The following is a 27628-nucleotide window of genomic DNA, read 5'->3' as shown; positions in this document are numbered from 1 at the left end:
GCTCCACTGCTTTCACACTGTGTAGCCTTGGGCAGGGCCCTTATCTGTGTCTGTTTCCCCATGGGTAAAAGAGAGGTCACAGGATTTACCTCTTGGGCTATGTGGGGGTTCAATGAATTAATTCATGCAAAGAGCTTAGCAAGAGTGCCTAGTCCGTAGTAAATATTCAATACGTATTAGTCGTTATGTGACTTAGCTCAGTATGCTGTGGGAGCACACGAGACTAGACAGATTCACAGTAGTCATAAAGGACAAAGGATCAAGAGACATCCAGAGGCAAATCATTTTAATTGGAGTCTAGGAGCAGACAATTTACATGAAACACAAATGCAGTGTTTCAGGGTACTTCCTGCGGAGTTTGCCCCTGTGCCCCTCTGGGAAGCCGCTGTACCCGCATGGTGTCTCTTCCCTTCCTTAGGGCCGACGACTGTTTTTGTGCATCTCGGAAGCTGGATGCAGTGGCCATCGAAGCCAAGTTTAAGCAGGACCTGGGTTTCCGGATGCTGAACTGTGGACGAACAGACTTGGTGAAGCAGGCGGTGTCTCTGCTGGGGCCTGATGGAATCAATACCATGAGTGAACAGGTACAGGGGCCGAGGGTCTGAACGCTCCCCACCTCCTCCATGTGCACCAGCCCTGGCAAGACAGAGGCAGCTGGTGAATCCCCACCGCAGGCGTTGGGCAGAGGCTCCCCCTGCTGACGGCTTAGATTGCTTGCTTGCTTGTGTTTTTCTTCAGTTTTTAAAATATCTTAGAAAAATACTGTGGTTCATCTTTATAGAAGTAGCACATGATCATTGCAGCTGAAATGGAAAAGGGAGGAAAAATAGGCCCATTCCAGAAAGGAAATAATGCCATCACCATGTAACCATCATTTATATTTAGTATCTGTCCTTCAAGTCCTTCTTCCAGGGTGGTTAAAATTAGTTCTCTGCTTGTTTGTCTGTTCCTGCACAGGACAAGCCCAGACATATTTCATCAAACTTTTAGAGTATGTTTAAGATGCACAAAAGTCATTCTGGGGACCCTAGGAGGTGCCTCAGAGATAGGCAGCTATCCCCCCAACTCCTGAAACTGAGGTACAGTGAGAGATACGTGGGCCCACCAGTCAGGGAGATACCTTGTGTGGTGAACTGTCATGGACAGAGAAAACAAACAGCAGTTATAAATGCAAGTCTCACATGGAAAGTCACAAGAGACAGATGGGGCCGCTTCTCACATGGCAGCTCATGCAGTGAGTTCCAGAGAGGGAATGACAGGGACTATTTATTTAACTACAGCTATAGCAATTTTATTGAGCAACACCAAGGAGCTCTAATACACACAAACACAAATGCAGACATACATGTATATTTATATTCTTTTTAAAACCCCAGTGATTTATTACATCTTGCCTTTTTCAATACTTTATATTAAGTTCCTTTGCAATATTGTTGAATATTCTTTTTTTTTTTTAAGATATGAGATCCCACTATGTTGTCCAGGCTGGTCTTGAACTCTTAAGGCTCAAGAGATCCTCCTGCCTCAGCCTCCTGAGGAGCTGGGACTACAGGTGTGCACCACCACATCCGGCCTATTTTTATATTTTTTATAGACACAGGGTCTCGCTACACTGCTCAGGCTGGTCTCGAACTCTTGGCCTCAAGGGATCCTCCCACCTTGGCCTCCCAAAATGCTGGGATTACAGGCATGAGCCACTGGGCCCAGTGTCTTTTTTTTTAATCACTTTTAATGGCTACACAAAATGGTCATTATTATTTATTCATTGACCAGGCCTCAATTGTTGGAAATTTAGGTCGTTTCAAATTATTTTTATTAATAATGCTAAGCTAAATATATTTACACGAGTCTTTGTTCAAATCTGTGATTATTTCATTAGGGAAATTTTAAAAATGCAAATAGTGGCTCAAAGGCACCCGCTTTTCTTAAGGTTCTCAATCTTAAATTACTTTCCAGAACTTTTGTTTCCTTTTACACACCCTCTAGCTATGTGTGTGTTCACTATTATTGTTCTGCTTATCTTTTGCCTGTTTTTCATTAGAGCTTTACTGTTTTTCTTCTTTATTCAGGAGTGCTGTTTACGTATTAGGGACATAATCCTTTGTTATAATGTGATCAATATGCCTCAATTCTTTATTTACCTTTTGATTTTGCTTATAATGTTTTCAATTACACATCCTCAATGCTGTAATGATTTTCATTTGTGATTTCTTCCATTCCTTTTGTGCCTAGAAAGAGATCCACAAACCAGTTAGATATCTTTTATGGTTTTAATTTTTGCTGTATATCTCTAATCAAACTAGAAATGATTTTGATGTGTGGTATGAGAAAAGTCTCTAATTTGGATGTTTTCCCAAATAACCGACTTCGTGACACTGTTTATTGAAAATCCATCCTTTCCTTCTGTTGGTTGTGATGCTTCGTTTACAGAAACAAGGGTCATTGGTGAATCTGGTCTTCCTGAAGGCCATTCCTCATTCACTTGCCTTTTGCTTGCAAATGACCATGTCAAACCAGATGTCAGTGATGGGCAACGCCACATGCTCAGAGGCACTCAATTTCCCTTGATGCTGACCAGTAGCTTTTATAGAGCAAAGATCACACTTGTTATATTGTGAAAGAGAAAATGTCAGATAAACAGTGTTTACCAATGAGGTAGCTTAGGGCTGATATTGCAGAATCAATCTAGAAAGTTCCTAAGAGCTTTAAGTGTTTAGCAAACACCCTTAGGTCTGTTGCACCCTGAGACAGGCAAACGAACGAAAATCCTCCAACGCAAGGAAAGATAAATGCTGAAAAGGCCATGGAGGCTACCTCGTCGCCTCTATTTTGGTTTCCACATGTGGAGGGTTGTGACCTTACGAGTCACAGCGCTGCACGTTTATTTTTGTCATGCCACAGCACAAGCATGGTCTCCGAAACACAAGTAAGATTTTTCATTTGTTATCATTGACTGACCACAGCCACCTTGTAAACGTTCTCTGTTCTCTGGTTTTTAACTCACCACAGGGCATGACTCCCCTGATGTATGCCTGCGTCCGAGGGGACGAGGCGATGGTTCAGATGCTGCTGGATGCCGGAGCTGACCTGAATGTGGAGGTGAGGGTGCAGAGGCCTGCAGGCCCCTCGGCCGGCAGTCCCCAGGGGAAGGCGAGCAAGAAAGGGAGGCTATTTCTCCCAAGAGCTGCCGCTGAGGGTGCACAGTGCAACAAATAGATCCTTCCTATGTCCTTTTAGTTGCTGTGGCCCTGGTGAGACCACCATCCTGAGGCCCCAGCTCAACCAAACCCCAAGGAGCTGCCTGCATATATGTTATGTTTAAAAACAACCAACATAACTGCAAAGAGCACTGGCTTTTCCTTGACTCAGCAGTCCCGATTTCCAGAGTTCCTGATTCCCACAGTTGATCCATTTCTTCTAGGATGGGGCAGAAAGAGCACTCCTGAGCCATCAGCCTTCTCTTTCCACTGAACACACAGCAGAGGAGGCACTGACTCAATCCCTACACTGAAGTCTCCCTCCTGCAGATCCTCCATGCTCCCCCTCCAAACCCTCTTTGGCTCACCTTGTTGGCTGAGTTGACAGATCTTAAAGCTAATCTCAGAGCTTCCCTGAGACAATGTGGTCTGGTGGAAAGCACGTCCCCCTCAAAAACCCTGCCCTCCCTTCCCCCTTGCAACACTGGCCTTAGAGTCTGACAGATTTGGGTTCAAGTTCGGATGCCACCACTGCCATGGTGACTTGCTTTTGTGCTTGGGCAAGTACCTTAACCTTTTTTCTCCCAATCTGCAGAATGGGAAAATAATCGCACCCATCTCATATAGTTGTCAGAAGGGATATAGAGAGTAAGTTTGGAACTCAGTTAATATCGGTCCCTCCACCCACACCCCAACCTCATCATAGGTGAAATACTACCTTTTTACCATGTTCTATGCTGCCTGAAGACCTGCTCTCCCTGGTGGCAAGATATTGGCAGTATCAGACAGCAAAGAGATTGATGGGCTGAAATCATAATTCAGCAACCCTGGGAAACCTTTTCAGTTCAAAATTAGATGCCCTTGCAGTCTCAGTACTGTGTGTGTGTGTTTTTGTAAATGTGAGTTTTATATTTATCTGAGAAAAGCAGACAATAGACATAGTTTTGGATCCAGAATCATTTTGGATCCTATAACTTTGGAATCTGTGGGGATTTTCCCTCCTGCTGTGAATCCTTAAGCACCATGCAGACCCGCGCAAGGGGTCCTCAGCGTTGGGTTCTCGGGCATTCTCAGGTCCTCTCTAGCCCATCCCACGGATCTCAGCTCAGGCCTTCCTCCGGTGGATGCTTAGTGAACCAAACTGCTCTGAGTGAAGCAGGCATTGAGGTTACATGACCCCAGGAGTGTTTGGGAGAAAAGCTCCATGTGGGTGCTGCTCTTGCAAGACCCTAGCCTTCAGCTGCCCTGTCTCTTCTCTCTTGGCCTGCAGTGTTTTGAGGCCCCCATCCTGAAAGCCCAGTCTGAGATTGTTCATTCGTGATGTGTCCTAGAAAAGCTTCATGCCCATATTGCGGTAGTGCCAGAGGGTCCTTGTCAACCAGGAAGCCAGCAGAAGAGTGAAATGAGAACAGGGTAGGGCCAGTTGTGATCAGACGGTGAAGTTCCTCCATCAGACGAGTGATGGACTTCCCTGGCTTGAAAACTGAAAGCAGACCGTCCCTTGCCTGGGGTTTGCCACCACTGAGAATCTCTCTTAAAAGTATGGATGGCATGGTAGTGGCATCTCATGCTCTCTGACATCCTGTAGCTCCCAGAACCACCACGCTCTGTTAGGTAGAAAGAGGAAGGAGACAGGTCAGAAAGCTGGCTCATTGTAACCGCCATTACAGCTTCTCCAAAGCACCTTAGAGGCGATCAGAATCATCCATTATTTCCTTTCAGAGGAGAAGCAAAGGAGTCCTTCTTATGCACAGAGGACGTAAAGTCACTGAGACATTTTCTCACTGCCTTCAAGAGTAAAATCTCCAAAACACGGACTTCCAGTGTCCTGGCTTTGGGGAATTGCTTTGGTCTTTGTTCTTACAAACACAAACAGGACAGATCCACGGCTTTGGTGAGAGGTGTTTGGAGCATCCAGCAGTGGAAAATCCCTGCCCTGTATTGCCAGCTCTGCCCAAGGCATCCTCCAGGATGTCTTTTTGTCCATCTCTAGCCCATATGCCTAGCCACAGATAGGTCAAATTTGCTAGCCTAAGTATTGTGAAGGTCACATTTTGAAAATAACTTCAATTTGTTTATAGGTTGTCAGTACTCCTCATAAATATCCATCCGTCCACCCCGAGACCCGCCATTGGACGGCTCTGACTTTTGCTGTGTTGCATGGACATATTCCTGTAGTTCAGGTATTAACGTATTTCCCTATCCACATCTGACCTTTGATTTTACCTCTTCCATAACACACATCTATACCTCTCCCAGCATGCATATTCTCTAAGACATTCATATTGGTTAACTGCAATTCAATATAGCATATTCATATCATGTGAATAAAAATATTATATGTAGTGATCTATATGGCCAGGCTTTAACCAATATGAAATGATCACGTATCCACACACAGCCTCACACACAGAGTGACAGACTCATGAAGTTCTTCCTGGTTGCTCTGGGGTGGGGCTTCAGCTGTTTTCATGGATTTGTTCATTCTGCTTGTCGCAACATGAACATGGTTGCTATTGATACCTTAGAACCTACCCTTAGGTGTGACCCCTGGTGTTTGTGTAGAATCCAGTGGTTTCCAGCCAGTGGGAAGAAGCATCCAAGACACCAAGGGAGTGTTTCCAAAAGACACTTGCTTGGATCCCACTTCTTGAGAATCAGATCCAGGAGGTCTAGAGTAGGGCCTTGGCTATGTGTCTTCTGAAACAGCTCCAAGCACAGTGACGTGTCCTCATTGGAGGTCCTTTGGGCATATAAATGTGTATTGCTTGCACTTTTTCTGGCTATTGTAGTTGGTGTTCAGTGAACAGCCAGACAGTACATTCTAAATCATAAGCTTGATCTTTACTTCATCAGAAAAGAGAGATCAGCATCCGAGTTCATGACCACACCTGGTCCCGTAGTGAGTGCTGAGCTTTGGGCACATCAGGAACTCACCTCCTTTTGTGTGGTCCGTGCCTCTTGATTCCATGCAGAGCAGGGACAGCTCTGCAATGCTGGAATTTTATGGGAATCCTTTGTTGTTTCCTGGGTCATGAGAATCCTTAGAACAGATCCCAAGTCATGTTTCAGGAGGCTGAGAGTGTGACGTGTCACACTGAGAGCTGGCTTCTGCCTATAGAACAGTATGCCCAGTCCACTCCTGGTAGAGGAAACTAAGAAAGAAGGGGTCGGATGGTGGTCTGGTGGACACAGATGTCATTCCTTAACATGCAAGGACATTCTCGACCTTTAAATCAGGAATGGGAACAGTGAGCAGCCAAGCAAAGTCACACAGAAGTCAGGCCACCTCCCTGCCGCAGGGCCAGCGATCACGGAGTGCCAAGTAGGTGGCTCCTCCATGGCCGTGCCCTCAGGGAGCCCTAAGTAGGCAGTAAAGATAGCAGATTTTTCCCCCATATTCCATCAGCACTGCTGACAGCACATTCACTGTGAATGAGATCCAGCATGAACAGAATCCCTGCCTCTTTAGGGAGCCCAGCTATGTCAGGGAATGCACAGAATGAAGCCATAGGAAGCAAAACTTCTGGAAGCTCACTCTGCCACTTTATTAACTGATCTTGCTGGCCAGAAACCTTAGCATTTGCTAAACTGTGCTCAGGGCCATCCAGGTGGGGCCCTGGGGGCTCCCCAAAGTCCTTCAGAACTCTTGAGAGTCTGTGGTTCTACGAGGCTACCCTAGTGCCCTCTGAGGCTTTGTGTAACCAGCCCAGGAGGGGAGTCTTCCAGCATTCCTGTGCCAAGGACCTTTAGCCCAGTGCTTCCAGAAATGTTAATGTATGTACACATCCCCTGGAGATCTTGTTAAAATGCAGACTCTCATTCAGTAGACCTGGGTGGGGCCTGAGAGTCAGCATTTCCCACAAGCTCCCAGGTGGTGCTGATGCTGTTGTGCATGGAACACACTCTGAGTAGTCCGGGGTTCTAGCAGCAATGAGAGGCTCTCAATTCATCCTCTGAGGTACAGTTGCCCTTCAGCCTGTGCACGCGGTCACCGACCCAGAGGGAGGGAAGGAGCGCTGGCATCTCACCGATCCCAGCAGTCTTTCCTGACGCCTGTGCACAGTGTATCTCCTCTCACCGTCTCGATGGCCGCTCTTCCTCCGCAGCTCCTTCTGGATGCTGGGGCCAAGGTGGAAGGCTCGGTGGAGCACGGCGAGGAGAACTACTCGGAAACGCCCCTCCAGCTGGCAGCTGCTGTAGGTAAGAGCTGCCAGTTCCCACCCTGGCCCTTGAAGTGCCTGTGACTATATTTTTGCTTTATTCTCTTATAAAACCCCCTTCTCTGGGCTTGCAGGAAATTTTGAGCTGGTTAGTTTGCTGTTGGAGCGTGGTGCCGATCCCCTGATAGGAACCATGTACAGGAATGGAATTTCTACAACCCCCCAGGGTGATATGAACTCTTTCAGCCAGGCTGCAGCCCACGGACACAGGTAGGCTAGGATGGGCCAGAGCCAGAGATCCCGAGTGGTGCTTGTTAAAAATGCAGATTCCCAGGCCTACCCCAGACCCATTGTCTCTCTGGATGTGGGGCCCAGAGGCAGTGTGAGGTGGTCCAGGCCCCGGGCCTGGCCAGAGCGACCCATGCAGCGCACATCCACTCAGAATGCCTTCTTTTACGCGCTCCCAGCCGGCTTTAAACTCACGGAGAGACGTCACTCTTGGTTGGTTTTGCTCAGAGCACGTCATGTCAGCTGCCATGAAGTACAAGAATCCATTTTAAAAATAATAAAACCTTTCATGTTTGGTGACTTCCCTTCTACATCTCCTTCAGAATTTCCCCCCGATCATCAGCTTTCATTACACATAACCCCGAGCAAAGCACATTCACTGTGGAGGGAGGGCAGGCTGATGGTGACAAGTGCAGAGTTCTAGAGCCTTCTAGACTTTTGAGGAAATCACTTAGGTCCAAGTTGCCTCAGGGAAACAAGGCCAGTCGTGCCCCATCATCTCCTCCATCCCCAAAACGTGACACCCACTGTTAGGCCTCTGAAAGTGCCACCCGTTGTTCTTGTCATCCTCCCACCCAAGTTAGTGGCCCCCTGCTTCCCCAGCCTGCCCTTGCCCTGCCCCGGCAAAGCCACTTCCATCTCTGAGTGTCATCCTCTCTGGGTTTATGATTGACAGGAATGTGTTCCGCAAACTGCTCGCCCAGCCAGAGAAGGAGAAGAGTGATATCCTGTCCCTGGAGGAGATTCTGGCTGAGGGGACTGACCTGGCAGAGACAGCCCCGCCCCCCCTGTGCGCCAGCCGCAACAGCAAGGCCAAACTGAGGGCCCTGAGGGAGGCCATGTATCACAGCGCTGAGCATGGCTACGTGGATGTCACAATTGATATCAGGAGCATAGGTCAGTCTGGGCACCCTCCACCACGGGCACCATGGTGCCTCCAGCTTTAGGTCCACATGCACATGAGCATGCATACATGCACACACACACACACATGCAAAACACGCACATGCACACACATACAAGGGGGCCCAGGGAGCCTCCCCTTTACCAGTCGAAACACTTCCAGGCCAAGATGCCCACACCGTCCCCATAGATAGCAGCGTCCTGCCTGCCCCAAAGACCCATCCTCAGACCATCTTTCCATGATTCCCAAACACTGGACCCTGGGGCAGGAATTCAAATCACCTGGGGAACTTGTCTGAATACTGATTGCCAGGCCCTACACCCAGAGGCTCTGCTGTCGAGGGTCTGGATGGATAAAGGCTGGAAATCTTTATATTTAACAATCATCCCAGGTGGTTCCCAGTGGTTGAGGAATCACTGCCTTTAGAGCAGCCAACTCCACGAAGCAGCACTGGGCAGTTGTTAAGGTGAGGGCGCCCGTTTCTTACCACAACTCCTCTTGAGCTTCTGAGGGCAAATCCACTCTCAGGAAGGTTGAGCTGGCTCTTCCTTGGGTGAGCTAGCCCAGAGCCATCTCCTCCGTGTGTCTGGGGAACAAGGCTAGCCTAGCCTTCACCAGCCTAGTGGCTTTCACTCTGGCTTAGAAACAGCCGGACCTAGCCATGGGTCCCTAAACACAGGGTGTGGCAGATTAAGGCAGGTTGAGGGCTGAGGAGAAGACTCCTAATGCTGTTCTGGAAACGACTTCTCTCCAGGGAAGGTGGGGAGGGGTTAGTACGTGAAACATTTGTGCTATTGCCCTGGGAGCCCATTTTGCATGATTGTGAAGCTCGAGATTCTGAATGGGCTACTTGTTATAAACAGTAGCGAGATTCCTCCTCAGTCTGTGCCTCTGCATGAGAGGGGAGAGGCAAATTATAGCAATCAGCTGCTGGAGAGGCCCCTGTTAAAGGAGGAAGACCTGATGAAGTACCTGCAGATGGAAATGTTGTTTTGCACAGAGGAGCAGCAGGAATATCCTCCCATGTCTTCTTATTCGGGTATAAATATCTGTCTTAGCCAGAGCTGTAAATGGTGAAGTCCACCAATGGGTTTCACCAGCTCTAAGCTCTCATCTGGGCATGGATGTGTTCCAGATCCTTGGGCACATCCACTCTTTAATCCTGGGCAAGACTCTTCTCCCCACTGAGCTTCCTTCTCCAGTAAGTAGAGGGGATGGAGCCTATGCGCTCAGAATCCAAAAGTATGGAATATGCATAAGTAGCATGCATAATAATTCCAATAGGCTACACGATGATTATATATATCATCTTGTGAAATGCAGCCCCTAATAATATGAGTAGCATGCAGAGATGGACACCCATAGTTGAGGGAATTAAATTATGACCTTTAATTTCAACTTTTGCAGGTCTTTGGAAAAAACCTACACTTGTTCTATTCGTTGAAAGTCAATCCCTTGGTCTCGTCATTTAGTAATGTCCTAGGGAAAAGCCAACTTCCAGATAAAAACTTGCCTACTCCTCTGGTTGTTTTCTGCCTTTCCCCTCTCTCTCCCCCTCCCCTGCCACCTTCCCTGGCTCCTCTTCCCGCTCCAGGCGTCCCGTGGACTCTACACACATGGCTGGAGTCTTTGCGGATCGCCTTCCAGCAGCACCGCAGGCCTCTCATCCAGTGCTTGTTAAAGGAGTTTAAGACCATTCAGGAGGAGGAATACACAGAGGAGCTCGTGACCCAAGGCCTGCCCCTGATGTTTGAGATCCTGAAAGCCAGCAAGGTATGTGGGGTTTGAGGCTGTTGTGGTCATCGGCAGAGAACATAGCCGGAGGTTCCCAGATCTGAACGGTATTTTAGCCTGGTGTTCCCCTTTGAGTGGGATCACTACGGTCATAGCACCCAGTGGCGAATGTACCCCAGCAGACGAAAGCTACCTGTGCACTCATTTGCAGGGCAGCTGTCTTGCTGAGCATCTGCATGAGCTGAGACACTTGGGTACATGGACAGCTTAGATACCTTCTAACTCAAGGAACTTGCAGAAGAACTAGAAAGATGATACCAACATGTGTGCCCCAACAGCATTATGAGACAGTTGATAAGACAGTATTAAATTTGGGGGTGCAGGCTAGGAGAGGTGTGGGAGTTCAGGAGGGAGTCATGGGAGGGTGGGCCCCCCTGAGGTGCTGAGACTAGACCGTGTCAGGATGGACGATAGGAATCGGTAGGATGAGGGAAATGGGTGCAGCTTTCTGGATAAATAAAACACAGACCCTGCTGAGGTTTCTGGAAAGCCAGGCCCTGGGAGAAGGCTTTTCAGGTCGAGAGGGTCAAATGAACCTAGCTCTGACCTCTTGGGATTTACCCCTGCTGATGCCTATATCCCCAGCAACAGGGAAATGCAGCCTCTTCCTAACAGCAGTCCAGCCTTTCAACGATTACAATATTAATTCTTAAAAATCTCTTTGGGGTTGTTTTGTGACGCTCTCTAGACACTCCAGTCCCCGCAGGACCCCAGCACCAGCCCTCTCACCTCTTTGCCCCAGAACAGCCTTTGTGGAACTCTGGGGTCTACCACGGAGCCTGGGAAGTCTCAGTGGAAATTGGCCTCTGAACCAAAGGGCAGTGTGGGTCCCCCTGCCAAACGGGGCTGCGTGATTGTCCAGGGGCCATTAGAGAGTCATGAGGCTGCTTCCTCCACACAGCAGAGACAGCCCTTCAGTAAGGAGGCAGCAACACAGCATCTCTGCTTTCGGAGCTCTGGGCCTCGGGTGGAAAGCAAGTCCCATTAGGTGTTCTCATTAGCGCCTGTCCTTAGCCCGGTGTCCCTGGGCCATCTGCAGGCTGGATTTGTGCTTAAGGTCAAGACCCACCAGGACCCCAAATGGGAGCAGGTGCATCAGGCCTAGGATAACAAGCTTCAGCGAGTCCATGAGGAGTAAAACCTGCTGGAAGCATTTCAAAACCAAACTCCCTGCCCGACTTAAAAATAAGTAAATGAATAAAGAGGCTTTCACCTGAAATCACCTAAGAAACTGTCTTAGTGAGAAACATTGCTGGGTCTGTTCCCAGGGTCTGCTGTTCAATCATTTTTGAGGTTTTCTTTGTCTGTTTGTTGTTTTTAACTTTTCTTCAGGCTATACTGGGAATTCCAGAATTTATTGAGACATTCAGTGTATTAAGTAAACCTAAACTGTGTGTTCTAAAACTTTACTTTGAAGTATGACATGTGTACAGAAAAGTGCCCAGCTCATAACTACAAAGCCAAATGAATTTTCATAAGATAGACAAACTGTTCAATCCGCATCCAGACCAAGAAATGGAACATGACTAGCACCCGAGTGGTCCCCTCTCGCCCTGCTCTGCTGCTATCCCCCAAAGGGCCGCCACTCTCCCGATGTCTAACACCACACTTTGTTTTGCCTGGAGCCACAGTGCGTTTGACTTGGACAGCTCATTAGATAGGAAATAGTTCTCAGAACCTGAACCCATGATTATAAGAATCTACAGGGCAGCGTACAAACTACCCTCCATTCACAGAAGTGGTGGGTGCTCCCATCGTTTAATAGTCAGTCATTTGAAAATCAGGTTGACTGGGTACGGTGGCTCATGCCCATAATCCCAGCACTTTGGGAGTTCGAGGTGGGAGGATTACTTGAGCCCAGGAGTTCGAGATTAGCCTGGACAACATGATGAAACTCCATCTCTACAAAAAATACAAAAATTAACTGGGCATCGTGGTGTCTCAAGAGGAGGGAGGCAGTGAAGGATGTTTTGCTTTTACAGGGGGTTCAATGGCATCCCCTACTGGTGAAATGTGGCTTTACACATCACATGAACTGACCACGGGCCCCGGGGAGGTTAAAGAGGAAATCAGTTTCCCGGAGCCTGCAGGATGAAGTCACCCATTCCCCAAGCACGGCGGACATTCTTATGGTCAAAAGAAAAACTGGAGAGAGATGATGACAGAGAAATTCCAAGTTGAGAAGACAGTCTCCTGTTGGACTAGGATTCCTGTTCAAATGTTTGTCCAAACAAATATCTTTTTTTTTTTCTTTTTTAAGACAAAGTCTCGCTCTGTCGCCCAGACTGGAGTGCAGCAGTATGATCTTGGTTCACTACAACCTCCGCCTCACAGGTTCAAGTCATTCTCGTGTCTCAGCCTCCCAAGTGGCTGGGAGTACAGGCATGCACCACCATTCCTGGCTAATTTTTGTATTTTTAGTAGAAACAGGGTTTCACCATGTTGGCCAGAGTGATCTCGAACTCCTGATCTCAAGCAATCCTCCCATCTCAGCCTCCCCAAGTGCTGGGATTAGAGGTGTGAGCCACTGCTTCTGGCCAAACATCTTGTTTTATCAGAGTAGTGAATAGATTATTGCCAATAAATCCACTTTATGGTCAATTTTTAGAAACAGCTGTCCTGTAAAATGAGGCATATTCCTGCCACCGTTCTTGGTTTGTGCTCACTCAAACCATACTAGAAATCTGACCGCACATCTGCTTCTATGTTCTTGCTTCTAAATTTGAACTTCAAATGAATTCAGCGTCTCCAGACTTCCCCAGGAGCAGAACAATATATTCATTTTTTTAAATACATCTGTTTAAAAAGAGTTCCTAACTTCTTTTTCTTTTTTTTTTTTTTAAGATGGAGTCTGGCTCTGTTGCCCAGGCTGGAGTGCAGTGGTGCAATCTCAGCTCACTGCAACCTCTGCCTCCTGGGTTCAGGCAATTTTCCTGCCTCAGCCTCCCAAGTATGCTGGAACTACAGGCGCGTGCCACCACTCCCAGCTAATTTTTGTATTTTTAGTAGAGACAGGGTTTTACCACATTGGCTGGGATGGCCTCAATCTCTTGACCTCCTGATCTGCCTGCCTTGGCCTCCCAAAGTGCTGAGATTTCAGGTGTGAGCCACTGTGCCCGGCCTTTTTTTTTTTTTTTTTTTTTTTTGAGACAAAGTCTCACTCTGTTGCCCAGGCTGGAGTGTAGTGGTATGAACTCAGCTCACTGCAACCTTGCAACCTCTGCCTCTCAGGCTCAAGCTATTCTCGTGTCTCAGCCTCCTAAGTAGCTAGGATTACAGGCACCCACCACTATGCCTGGCTACTTTTTGTATTTTTGGTAGAGACAGAGTTTCACCATTTTGACCAGGCTGGTCTCGGACTCCTGACCTCAGGTGATCTACCTGCCTTGGCCTCCCAAAGTGCTGGGATTACAGGCATGAGCCACCACATCTGGCCTCTAGCTTATTTTTCTAACATATAATTCCTCTAGGCATAATCAAGAGATAATCAGGAGGGCCCACTTGGTTCCAGGCACTACCGTGGTGATGGGACAGACATGTTCTTTATCCTCCTGGAGCTTACTGATAGGAAGCAAGAAAATAAATCAACAAAACAGAGTCAGAGCATGATCAGTGTTTACAAAATGAAACTGGACCATTATGGTTTCTGGGGGTGGGGCTGGTGAGGTCTAACTTAGACAAAATGGTCAGGAAGTTTTCCCTGAGAAAGTGGCATTTGAACAACCACCTAAGTGAGGAAAACCTTCCAGCTGTGCAGAGATCTGGGGCAAAAGCATTCCACGTAAGAGAACTGCAGGTGATTAGGCTCCTAGTAGGAACATGTTTGTGTGCTCAAAGGAAAAAGTGTAGGAGATAAAAATCAGATTGCACTGGGCCAGGGAAAGTTTGGGTTTTCTTCTGTGTGCAATGAATGGGACACGACAAGAGAGGTTTTAGATGGGGGCAAAGTGTGATCTGTGGGGATTTTTTAAAATTTTTTTTAAGTTTTTAAGATTTTCATTTTGTGATGAAAAACTCAAAAGTTAAAATGTTTCTGTTTTTAAACTTTTTATTTTAAGATAATTGTAGATTCATGCAGTTGTAAAAAGTAATACAGAGAGATTCCTGTGTGCCATTTACACAGGGGGATCTCAGTTTCTCCCAACAGCAATATAAAACTATGGTAAAATATCACAACCAACATAGTGACATGATTGTCAACATGCAGAAAATTCCCATCACCACAAGGATTCCTCATGTTGCCCTTTTAGAACCACACCCACTTCCCTCCTGCCTCCACCCATCAGCCCCTACCTAGCCTCCATTTCTCTAATTTTGTCATTTAAAGAATGTGATTTAAATGGAATCATACAGTATGTAATTTTGGAGATTGGACTTTTGTCACTTATCATAATTCTCTGAAGATCATCCGGGATGTTGCATGTATTCACAGCTTGTTCCTTTTCATTGCTGCGTAGTGTTCCATGGAATAGATGTACCCCAGTTTGCTTAAGCACACAACTGTTGAAGGACATCTGAGTTGTTTCCGGCTTTAGGCTATCACAAGTAAAGCTGTTACAAACATTTATGCACAGGTTTTTGTGTGACTCTATCTTCATTTCTCTGGTATAAATGTCTAGGAGTACAACTGCTTGGTTTTATGGCAGTTGCATGTCTGGTTTTTAAATAAACTGCCAAACTGTTTCCCAAAGTGACTGTACCCTTTTACATTCCCACTGGAAAAGACTGAGTAATTCAGTTTCTCCATATCCTCACTGTTTGATGTTGTCACTATTTTTCATTTTAGCCATTCCGATAGGTATGTAGTGATATCTCATTGTAGTTTTAATTTGCATTTCCCTAAATGTCTAATGATGTTGAATATATTTTCATGTGCTTGTCCACCATTTGTATATTCTCTTCAAGTGAAATGTCTCTTTGTGTCTTAAGCCTGTGTTCTAAATGTTTGCATTTCTACTGTTGAATTTTGATTGTTCTTTATGTATAGTAGATACTAGTCCTTTGTCAGATATGCAGTTTGCAAATATTTTCTCCAACTCTGTAGCTTGTCTTTTCATCCTGCTATCTTGATGCTGGCATTGATTTATGTTTTTATTCATTCACTTGAAAATCTTCTTGGTCCATGGTATTATGAGTGGTCTTTGATTGAAATCTGGATGTTTTCTGAGGCTCTTGATCTTATTTAGACCTTCTGCTTTAGTTGACCTTCTCTGACACTGTTCTGACAGGGGAAGAGTGGCTGTCACCTCATTATTGCCTGGTGGATGTAGAAATCCAGGTTCCCCTACTTGGCCTCTGTTGGTACCCAAGTTAGGGGCTAGTTATTCGGGATAGGCGGGAGCAGGTAAGTGTTCTGGCCCCCACGTGGTCTTCTCTGACATGTGGTGAGGGTGGCCTCATGACTACTGGGCAGTGGTAAGAGTCTGACTCTCCAGTGGTGTCCTGTGACACCACCCCAGCAGGAAGTGGGAGAGATGCCTCATTACTGCTGGGTGAGAGGGGAACACAGGCTCCCTGGGTCTCCACTGACACCTGGGTGTCAGGGGGTTGGGCCAAGGCTCTTTACTGGCTGGTGGGGATAAAGGTCCTGGCTCCCTGCTTGACCTTCAATGACACCATCTCGGTGGAGTGTCAGGGGTGCCCTGTTGCAGCCTGGCAAGGGCAGAAGTCTAGGCTTCCCACTTGACTTTTGCTGGCAAGGTGAGTCCACAGGTTTTCTGTGCTGTTTGGCTGGAGTAGAGCAGCTATTATCTAAAAGTTTTCTGCCTTCTAGGCTATCCCTTTAGTGGTCCTTTGGCTACAGAGAACAGGCTTTTGTTGTGGTTTTTTTCCCCATCTGTGCCGTCAGTTGCAGCTTCTTCAATGTCAAGTATGGGATGATAAGGCAAAAAGGAAGTCCAGTGAAACCACCACTGTGCTGCTCCTCCAGTCCTAAGCTCCCTAGGTTGTCTGCCATCTTCTCTCTACCTTTTAAAGTCTTATGTTTCTTTTATATATAATGTCCAGGGTTTTTAGTTGCACTTTGCAAAAGGATTAGGGAAAAGTATGTCTATTACATCTTCCTGAAGCAGAAGTAATCATGTGTTTTTAAAAAATCAATCTGGCCGGGCGCGGTGGCTCAAGCCTGTAATCCCAGCACTTTGGGAGGCCGAGACGGGCGGATCACGAGGTCGGGAGATCGAGACCATCCTGGCTAACACGGTGAAACCCCGTCTCTACTAAAAAATACAAAAAACTAGCCGGGCGAGGTGATGGGCGTCTGTGGTCCCAGCTACTCGGGAGGCTGAGGCAGGAGAATGGCGTAAACCCGGGAGGCGGAGCTTGCAGTGAGCTGAGATCCGGCCACTGCACTCCAGCCTGAGCGACAGAGCGAGACTCCGTCTCAAAAAAAAGAAAAAAAAAAAATCAGTCTGACCACTGTGTACTATTGTCATCATCTTTTTTTTTTTTTTGAGACGGAGTGTCCCTCTGTCGCCCAGGCTGGAGTGCAGTGGCATGATCTAGGCTCACTGCAAGCTCCGCCTCCCAGGTTCACACCATTCTCCTGCCTCAGCCGCCTGAGTAGCAGGGACTACAGGTCCCCGCCACCATGCCCGGCTGATTTTTTTTGTATTTTTAGTAGAGATGGAGTTTCACTGTGTGAGCCAGGATGGTCTTGATCTCCTGATCTTGTGATCTGCCTGCCTCGGCCTCCCAAAGTGCTGGGTTTTATTGTCATCTTCTTAAGCCATCTGGGATCTCAGGCACCCTCAAAGAAGTGAATCTGTTTGCAAAGCCCCCAGTTGGACAGTGACTGTCCATGTCACCAAAAGCAAAAACATCCATGTAAGCAGAAAAAATAATAGTAAATGGGATCCATAAAGCCTCTAAGGAATGGTCCAATCTCTTTTTGCCTCTACCTCTGTAATAATTAACCATGAACAAAATGACAACTACCAAATAGACATAGGATCAGATCCCAAAAATATCAAACAGCTCAAGAAGTCATCTGATTTGGGACCCAAGACAGGTGGATCACTTGAGTCCAGGAGTTTGAGACAAGCCTGGGCAACATCACAAGACCCCATCTCAAAAAAAAAAAAAAAAAAGGCCGGGTGCAGTGGCTCACTCCTGTAATCCCAGCACTTTGGGAGGTAGAGGCAGGTGGATCACAAAGTCAGGAGATCAAGACCATCCTGGCTAACACGGTGAAACCCCGTCTCTACTAAAAAATACGAAAAAAAAAAAAAAAGCCAGGCGTGGTGGTGGGCACCTGTAGTCCCAGCTACTTGGGAGGCTGAGGCAGGAGAATGGTGTGAACCCGGGAGGTAGAACTTGCAGTGAGCCGAGATCGCGCCACTGCACTCCAGCCTGGGTGACAGAGCGAGACTCCGTCTCAAAAACAAACAAACAAACAAAAATTAATTATAAAAAAGAAAGTCAACTGAGACATTCCCAGTTCTACACAAAACTACAGTCCAACCATCTAAGAGAGGAAAGTCACAGTGTGTATTCAAAACCTTTTAAAATAAGAGTTAGTAAAACAGTTTGCTAAAAATTCTTAATTTGTTGACCCCAGGGACAAGTTTGTGTTTAGCAACTGATTGGGCCTGTCTTTCTCACCTCCTTGTTTCGTTTCTTCACTCCCTCCCCTCTCCTCACTCAGTTCTTCACCATCCCTCTGGCCTCCCTTTTCTTGGTCAGGACCTGTGCTTAGGAAGTGACTGGCCCCAGGCACGCAAGCCTGGACACGGATCTAATGGAAATGATCACTGTGTACCAGGTGCCATTCTAGGTACTTTCTACTCATCATCTCCTGGGAAGCAGGCAGTTGTATTTTTATTCCTATGTTAGTGATGATGGCCCTGAGGCCCAAGAGTGGGTCACCCTGCAGAGCCAGGATCCTGACCCAGACACAAAACCTATGCTTTTAACTGTGAGGTCCCCTATCACTCGGCTCCCTTTCAGGATTTTCCCTGCAGTGCACATGCTTTTAACTGTGAGGTCACCCTACCACTCGGCTCCCTTTCAGGATTTTCCCTGCAGTGCACATCTCACTGTGGAATGACAGCGTCATCCCCTTTAAGGGCAGAAGCAGACATGGCCTGCAGCCATGGTGACTTCTTTCGGTGGGAAGACGGTCCCAAGTCAGGTGCAGTCATGGGCCTCTAGCATCTGCATTGGGAGGAACCTTGGAAATCATCTAGCCCAGTGATTCTCCTAGTCCAGTCATCTGAATCCTGCTGTCAGAATGTTTTCCAGACCTGGAAAAAGTACTACTTAAAGAAAGCATGAAGTAGGTAAAACTACCATCGATGCAGTTTATTATTTACTTGATCTTTTTCTTAAATGTGTTTGAAACATATTACTACCATAAGTCGATACTCTACATCACTTGCCATGAGTGGAAGGGACATATCAAAGTAGATGTGTGACTGCACAATAGCAGTAAGATGAGTGCTGCACTCAGGGCCCGAGGATCTTGCTGGGATCCTTCTGGGGCTGGCAGCCCACCCTCCACCTGCTTCCACCTTTCCAGGTGTGCTCCCCCCTCACAATGCAGCCTAGCCTGCTCCACAAGGGAGCCATCTGTAGAGGTAGGTCTTTTTTTGCGGGGAGGGCGATGGGCGGGGGGAGACGGAGTTTTGCTCTTGTCACTCAGGCTGGAGTGCAGTGGGGCGATCTCGACTCGCTGCAACCTCTGCCTTCCAGGTTCAAGAGATTCTCATATCTCAGCCTCCCAAGTAGCTGAGATTAACAGGCGCCTGCCACCATGCCTGGATAATTTTTTGTATTTTTAGTAGAGACAGGGTCTCACCATGTTGGTCAGGCTGGTCTTGAACTCCTGACCTCAGGTGATCCACCCGCCTCAGCCTCCTCAAGTGCTGAGATTATAGGCGCAAGCCACCGCGCCCAGCCAAAGTGAGTTCCTTGATGTGGATTGAGACAGAGAGCTTGCTGTCAGTGTCCCCAAAAGTAACAGTAATTCTACTTTCTCTTGATTCTGAGAACAGCTTTTTTCACAATTGAGCATTTCTCCATTTGAAACAGGTCTTAAGATGGATGTGTACATTTAATAAGGAGGGCTTTTTTTTTCTTTTTCTTAAAATCTGCCATGAATTTTATGACATCTTAAAAAAAGGAATGAGGTTCAACTATGGTACATTGTGTTTAGGGATTAAAAATGATCAAATAGCGGCACTTTATTTTAGTTCAACCTAACAGCATATGGTGATATGTTGTCTTTTAGCCCTCATAGCAACCTCATCAAGCAAGTATTTTTAATCCTCTTTGGAAAAGAACACCAAGGCCCAGAGAAGCTGAGTAACTTTCCCAAGGTCACAGAGCTAGTGAGTGAAGGGTTGGGACTGGGACCCACGCCACCTCATCCCATTGTTTATATTTTTACCAACACATAGAACTCCAGCCTGAGCCACCTATAAAGGACCTTTGGGGTTAATCTTAGTGCTCCTTTCAGAAGATAAGAAAGTATTTCCACATCTTTTTAGGAGAAGAGTGGAGGCAAAGGAGAAGAGGAAAGATGTCACCCCCAAAATCCACAGGACTCCATCTCAGGAGAGTTTCCTGGCAACCATGCTATTAAGAATTTTGCAAGGTCGGGCATGGTGGCTCACGTCTGTAATCCCAGCACTTCAAGAGGCTGAGGCAGGAGGATCTCTTGAGCCCAGGAGTTCAAGACCAGCCTGGGCAACATACTGAGACCTCGTCTACACACACACTAACACACACACAATTAGCTGGGCATAGTGACGCACACCTGTAGTCTCAGCTACCTGGGAGGCTGAGGTGGGACAATCACTTGAGCCCAGGAGGTCAAGGTTGCAATGAGCCGGTTGCACCACTGCAGTCCAGCCTGGACAACAGGGAGAGACCCTGTCTCAGAAAAAAAAAAAAAAAAGAATTTTGCTTCACTCCGCTTTAGTTCTTTTATATGGTCACACAGTTCTGAGTCCAGGGGACCTGAATTTACTCCATCTGCACATCTAGAATTTTCCGTGAGAGACTTGAATGGCAGGTATACCCAGCGGCATGCCAATAGCATGCACTAACCCGGGACTGTGTCCTCAGGCCTGGCCCCACCCCCACCCACCCATCCTCCCGGACTCGTCCTGGCCTCCCAGGTCAGACTCGGCATGTGAAGACCAACTGGCCTGCTGCCCTGAGACTGCAGCCAGTCATCCCTTTGGCCTGAAGCACTGTGCTTAAATGTGCTGCTCAGAGAATCCAGGCATCTGTCCCAGCACAACCACCACCCATTCCCACTTCCAGAATGGAATGAGCCTCAAGTTTGGTTGCTTCCATTCTATTGTCTTTGGGTTTTGGTCCAGGATTTACCAAACCCATCGGATAACCCAGCTTTTCATCCCAGTCTGACCCCCCTGACCCACGGATCTCACCCCTGACAGCAGTCACCTGATAGGAATGACGCCACCCCTCACCCTCAGAGGGCCCTCCTGGAGTTCACAATCGTTTTGGGTCCCAGGTAACCAGGACAAATGACACTGGTGCTCCACTGCCTGGAGGAGGAGCACTGGGAAGGGCACAGGGCAGACACCTCCACAAACATGGACAGATTCAAGGATACAGCAGGGAATTTTCTCTTAGGATTCTGTTCCTTGAAAAAGAAGTGGCTAGAAAGCAGCAAGAAAGCCTCGCAAAAGGCAGCATCTTTGGTGCCAACACTTGGCATAGCCCCCTAATCCTCTGCACAATGTCCAACTCCTGGGGACCAGCCAGTGCTTGGTATTTAGTAGATGCTCAATAAATATTTGGAGAATGAATGAATGAATGAATGAATGAATATGTAGCTTAGTGCATGGGGAAACATTCCCTAAACCTCTGGGGAATGACTGGATGAAGTGTAGGGAGCCCCCGATGTCCAGTTTAAGCTTCCACTCTCCCTCTTTCCTTTGGTCTTCTGAACTTCTAGTGCTTTCATTATAATCATATTTCCATGGTGGGCAGTTTTTTTTAAATTTATTTTTAGAGATGGAGTTTTGCCATGTTGCCTAGGCTGGCCTCAAACTCCTGGTCTCAAGCCATCCTCCCACCTCAACCTCCCGAATAGCTGGGATCACAGTCATGCACCACCACGCCCAGCCAATTTTTTAAAAAAATAATTTAAAGACAGGGTCTCGCAGTGTTGCCTAGGCTGGCCTGGAGCTCCTGGGCTCAAGCAATCCTTGGCCTCCCAAGCAGCTGGGACTATAGGCATGCACCACCACACAAGGTTTTTAAAATAGATTTTTTTTTTTTTGGCCCAGTTTTAGATCTACAGAAAAATTGAGAAGATAGTACAGAGAGTTCCCATATACCCCTTCACTCACTTTTCCCTATGATTAATAGGCTATATTACTAGGTACATTTGTTATAAATAATGAACCAATATTGATATATTACTATGAGCTAAAATCCATACCTTATTCAGAGTTTCTTAGGGTTTTGTTTTTGTTTTTGTTTTAGATTCACGGGGTTTATGTGTGGGTTTGTTACATGGATATACCACATGATGCTGAGGTTTGGGCTTCAATTGAATCCGTCACCCGAATAGTGAACATAGGGCCCAATGGGTAGCTTTTCAGCCCTTGCCTCCTTCCCTCTCTCTCTCCTCACTCTTTTGGAGTCCCCAGTGTCTCTTGTTCCCAATTTTATATCCATGTGTACACAGTGATTAGCTCCCACTTACACGTGAGAACATGGGGTATTTGGTTTTCTGTTTCTACTTTCATTCACTTAGGATAATAGCCTCCAGCTGCATCCATGTTACAGCAAAGGACATGATTTCATTCATTTTCATGACTGCATAGTAGTCCATGGTGTATATGTAGCACGTTTTCTTTATCCAGTGCACCATTGATGGGCACCTTTGTTGATTCCATGTCTTTGCTATTGTGAATAGTGCTGCAATGAACATGTGAGTGCAGGTGTCTTTTGGGTAGAATGATTTATTTTCCTTTGGGTATATTCCCAGTAATGGGATTACTGGGTCTAATGGTAGCTCTATTTGTAGTTCTTTGAGAAATAGCCAGAGTTTCTTAGTTTGTACCTGGTGTCTTATTCTGCTACTGGATCCCATCCAGAATACCACATTACACTTCGTCATCATTTCTCTTAGGCTCCTCCTGATGGAGGCAGTTCCTCGGTCTTTTCTTGTTTGGGGTGACCTTGAAAGTTTTGAGGAGTACTGGTCAAGCATTGTGTAGGCTGCCCCTCTAGTGGAATATGCCTGACGTTTTTCTCATGATTAGACTGGGGTTTTGGATTTTTCAGAGGGAAACCCCAGAGAGAAAGACATCTTATCAAGGGCACATTCCATCAAGGTGAGTTATCACTATTGTTGTTGACCTGGGCCACCTGACTGAGGCAGTGTTTGTCAAGTTTCTCTACTGTAATCTTCCTCTCTTCCCCTCTTTCCATACTGTCCTCTTTGGAATGCAGTGAGCATGCAATGCCCTCCACTGAAAAGTGGGGAGTTGCACCTCCCCATGACCATTGTTACGTATTTGAAGATTGTCCATTCGGAACAAGCATGGCCAGCCCTTATATTTCCGTTCTCAGGTGATATACTACACATTGAAGTTAGAAAGAGAGGTCAACTGTGAGTTCCAGCGGAGGAGGGGTCTTGCTTTGCCTACTTCTGTGGCCCCAAAAGAGTGCCTTTCACACTGCAGGACACCTCTTCCATGTTTAATCAATACCTCCTGAATCGAATCAAACCACCACCACTGTCTGCCAAAAAAGAAAAACGTGCAGAAGAGTCTACAGACTCTACAGGCCTCTCTGAAGGGCACAAGAATCCAAGAAACAGGTTTTTATTACTTCATTTAGAGTTGATTAGATGGGAGCTGATTCACCAGCAAGATGCATGAGACACACCCTGGTGTAGACGAGTGAGACTTATCCCTAACATTCATAATACAGTCTGTACAAAGCATTTTTGCAGATAACAAGTCTTATCTTTTTTATGATCAGCCAGTTCTTATCAAATGTCCACGATGTGTCTGGTACTCTGGGTTACAGAGGTGATGAAGTATAGTTCAATAGATGTAAACTTTAGATGAGATGTGTTAGTTTTCTATTGCTGCAGTAACAAATGACCATAATTCAGAGGCGTAAGGCAACACCTATTTATTATCTCATGGTTTCTCTGGATTGGAAATCTGGGTGCAGTGTGACCCAGCTCAGTTCTCTGCCTAGGATCTCAAGGGCAAAATCAAGGAGTCAGCAGGATTGTGTTCCTGTCTGGGGGCTTTGGGGAAGAATTGCTTCCAAGCTCATTCAGATGTTTTGGGTGGAATTCAGTTCCTTGTGGCTGTAGGACTGAGGTCCCACTTCCTTGCTGACTGTTGGTGTCACACTTAACTCCTAGTGTGGTTACCTAAGTCCCCTCACAAGCTTGCCATGTGGCCCCTCCATCTTCAAGCCAGCAACAGAGCATCAAGTCCTTCTCAGACTGGAATCTCTGTCATCTTGTTCTCCCCTCTCCTATCTGAAGTCCTTCTCTGCCTCTACTTTTAAGGGCTCATGTGATTACTTTGAGCTCACCCAGATAATCCAGGATAATCTATTTGAAGGTTGACTCATGAGGAACTGCTATGCTCTTGAATGTTTGTCCCCTCAGAATTTAAATGTTGAAGTCCTAACCCCCAAGGTGATGATATTAGGAGGTGGTGTCTTTGGGAGGTGAGTCGGTCCACAAAAGAGACCCCAGAGGGGCCTCAGCACCCCTTCTACCACGTGAGGACATAGCTAGAAGGCACCATCTACGAGAAAGCGGGCCCTCACCAAACACCAAGTCTTCTGGCACCTTGATCTTAGACTTCCCAGCCTCCAGAACTGTGAGAAATAAATTTCTGCACTTTATAAGCCACCCAGTTTAGAGTATTTTGTTAGCAGCCCTAATGGACTAAAGCACTAACCTTGATTACTCCTGCAAAGTCGCTTTTGCCATGTAATGTAACATGTTCACAATCCCAGTCCCAGGGATTATTAGGCCATGCAATCTTCTAGAAGGCCATAATTCTTCTTACCACACAGTGCTTCTCAAGCATGAATGTGCATGGGAGTCACTTGCAGAGTGTGTTAAAAATGCAGATTCTGATTCAGTGGGTCTGAATGAGAGTGTATATTTCCTACAGGATCCCAGAGGATGCTGCTGCTCGTGGTCTATGGAGTACGTTTTGGGTGGCAGGGCTTTAGGCCAGAGGAAACAAATTTATAGCCTACAGCCCAGGTCAGACCCATGAGAGAATTTCAGTGTATGGAACCTGTGGTTCTCAAACTTAAGGGAATGTCAGTATCACCAGAAAATTTGTTAATATGTGGATTCCTGGGCCTCACTCCCAGGGTTTTTAAGTCAGAAGGTCTGGGGCAAGGCCCAAGAATTTGCATTTCTAATAAGCTCCCAGGTGATGCTGGTCCAGGGACCACACTTCGAGAAGAACTGCATTAAGCCCGTAGGTAGGCAGTTATTTTTAGGACTATTAAATGAGGGGAGCACTGAATGCCCTCTGGTTATAAAGCCTCATCTTTGAAAGTTGAGTCTCTTTGTCCTTCAACTATGATTATGCCTCTGTGAATCACATCTGAGGTGACACTGTTCCTTCTGTGATCTACCCACTTTAATTGAAGGGTTTGGATTATCTTTTATATGCCAAGCTGTGTGCTTCTGCCTTGGGAACACAATGAAGTGAGTAGATTTAAGAACAGCTTGAACCAGTCACATCACTAGTGGCCCCAAACTTATCTTTTAAAATTCAAAAGAATATTTATTGTTTTTATTACAAAAGCAATGCTTGTTTGTTGTAGAAAATATAAATAAAAGAAAAAACATCCTCATCTCACCCAAAGGTAACTACTCTATTTTTTTTAGATCCTTTTCTATACATATCTGTCAATACAAATATATTTGTAGAGGGTTTTATTTCCAAAAAGACCTGGTACAAACTGTGTTGTAACCTACTTTTCTTCCTTAATCTATTGTAAATATTTTTCAATGTGACCCCTTTGAGCCCCTAGTTTCAACACCCTTTATCCAATAAATAGAAACAAAATGCTGTGTTTCATTTTTCCTCCTATACACCTGCAGCTGGAGGGAGATTCATGAAAGGAAATGGCTGCAAAGTGGGAAGAGATCAATGGAACGCTGAGGGTCAGGGAGAAGCAGGCTCCTATGTCCCCAGCAGTGAAGGGCAGCTGTAGTTTGGGATTGCGGAACCAGCTCCTTCCCACCTTTTGTTTGGAGCCAGTGATTCAGCTGAGCACTTCTGGGTCCAGAAATGCCTCAGCACCAGAATCAAGTTCACATGAAAGCTGAATCAGGAGAATTTGTCTCGTTAATGGAGAGCACAGCCACAGGATCAAAAGGGCTAATTTCAGGATAATTCTCCTGAAATCCTGCTAATTTCAGGAGAATTCATTGCTTCCAGAATTTTAGAGTATTGGTAAAGGTGGGTTTGGGGTAAGACCTTACTTTCCTTTCTCTATGAACTACAAAAACCTGCTTTCCAGTGGGTAGCGAATCATAAGGGCCAGAGAAAAGAATTTAATTGCAAATTTCTTAAGCTTCACCAGTGAACCCACTAGAAATAGACAGTGGACAAAACAGAGCAAGTAAATCCAGGACTCGTGAGTGCAAACGGCTTGTGTGCTACCCCAGAGGATTTCTCCTGTGGCCTGCAGTAAATGTGTGAGCTCTAATCACCTGGAGGGATGCATTCCTGGGGCACAGCCTGGCTGAGGCTGGCCACAGCCCCCAGTATCATGACCTCCTCTTTCTTTTCTGCAGAACGAAGTGATCAGCCAGCAGCTGTGCGTCATCTTCACACACTGCTACGGGCCCTACCCCATCCCCAAGCTCACGGAGATCAAACGGAAACAGACCTCACGCTTGGGTGAGTGGTTCCCCCGGGCCTGTGTTGGCTGCTGCTTTGTGATTTAAGGACGGGGAGCCAAAGAATGCCATAAAAAAGGAGGGAAGGGGTTCAAGGGCAAACAAGGTCGGTTCAGGAGTCAGGCCGGGGGAAATCAGAATTTCTCCTTTATTGTGTGATGACACTGGAGAACATACCTTGGGAATGTGGACAAGGAGATTTGCCAGTTAAAGGGACTTTCTCCTCTAGACACAGACAGTGGGGGCTGCGGAAGACCTCCTGATTCCATACACATCCCCTGCACAGGTGGCTCCTGAAAGAAGGCCACATTGCACATGGCAGCTCTGTCCCCCAAACTCTCCCCTCTAAAAGTCCTTCTTCCTCACTAAGAAGGAATGAGCGGGAGACAGTGAGGAGCCAGGGCTGTTCCTCTAGTGGAGATTCTTCTACAGGGAAATAAGAGAACAGGAGAACAAGGCCCCCCCAACACACACACACCCCCATAAAAATATGAGGGGACATACCTGAGCTGCAGAGGCTGGATGCTCAGAAGTCCCATGACAGTATCAATAACCTCTTCTTCTGGGAGGCGTTCACTGTGCCGGCTCCAGCCACGCACTTGACCTACCCTATCTCAAGTCATCTTCAGGCCACCCCAAGAGGCAGGCACTGTGACTCATCCTACATTATGGCTGCAATATCAGTACAGGGTGAAGCTGGAACTTGAACCCAGGTGTGCCCAGAAGCCATAATTTTGTCATTCTGCAGTCCCAGCTTCTGAGATTTTTCAGAAGAAACCTTTCCATCAGGCTCGAGGTTCTTTCAGAGGATCCTGGGGCTGTTGCAACCGGGTTGATCAACCTACAGAAAGGAGAAGGAATATCAGGCTGCTTTGAGGCCTGAAACATGAGCCTTCTGATGGAAGAACCTGTCTGCCTGCTGCCTGGAGAGTTATAAAATATTAAAGATAAAGGATTCCTTCTCCTTAGATAGGTTGGGGACCTTTCCTACTTCCTGTTTCCCTTTCCTAATAAAGTTGAAGGACATCTGAGTAATAGAAGACTGAAATTTCTACTCTTTAGCAAAATTTGAAAGGGATGAGCCAGTTTAGATTAATTAAAAGGCTGAATTCATGGGACTATTTTAAAGTTATTTTTGTTCCCATCTTGAATAACTTGTTAATTTAAATGAGACACAACTTCTTGCTGAAATGGAAAATTTTAGCAGCTGAGTCAAAGGCTGTCTATCTTTCTGACCACGTGTGGGGGAAAACTGGGATGTGCCCAAGTCACAAGTACTTCTCCCTTATAGAAAATATGTATTAATTAAAATGTTATCAGGGCAACACGTTATAAAGACCAGTCAAGTTAGCAAACGTTAGAGAGTGAGGGGTACATTCCCAGGATAGCA

General features: G+C 46.5%; 1 protein-coding gene and 1 long non-coding RNA gene across 3 annotated transcripts in view; one reads left to right on the top strand and one right to left on the bottom strand.

Annotated features, from left to right (window-relative positions):
* Positions 1-27628, top strand: part of BTBD11 (BTB domain containing 11) — a 340401-nt gene that overhangs the window by 290914 nt on the left and 21859 nt on the right. The window contains exons 5-12 of one of the 2 annotated variants that reach the window (XM_033220771.1): positions 419-584; positions 3010-3099; positions 5279-5380; positions 7307-7400; positions 7495-7630; positions 8325-8545; positions 10147-10325; positions 26134-26239. In XM_033220771.1, the coding sequence (XP_033076662.1) occupies positions 419-584; positions 3010-3099; positions 5279-5380; positions 7307-7400; positions 7495-7630; positions 8325-8545; positions 10147-10325; positions 26134-26239 (1094 nt within the window). The remainder of the gene's footprint in view (positions 1-418; positions 585-3009; positions 3100-5278; positions 5381-7306; positions 7401-7494; positions 7631-8324; positions 8546-10146; positions 10326-26133; positions 26240-27628) is intronic. The other variant, XM_033220772.1, reaches the window with a different exon arrangement.
* Positions 499-26856, bottom strand: LOC117089468. The gene is made up of 3 exons (XR_004439611.1): positions 26743-26856; positions 2142-2228; positions 499-636 (listed from the first exon to the last, which is right to left on the bottom strand). It is a non-coding gene; the product is annotated as an uncharacterized LOC117089468 (long non-coding RNA).

The sequence above is a fragment of the Trachypithecus francoisi genome, unplaced genomic scaffold (genome assembly GCF_009764315.1).
Source record: "Trachypithecus francoisi isolate TF-2019V2 unplaced genomic scaffold, Tfra_2.0 Lachesis_group11, whole genome shotgun sequence".
Classification (NCBI taxonomy): domain Eukaryota; kingdom Metazoa; phylum Chordata; class Mammalia; order Primates; family Cercopithecidae; genus Trachypithecus; species Trachypithecus francoisi.
This window is presented reverse-complemented; position numbering and strand designations above follow the sequence as displayed.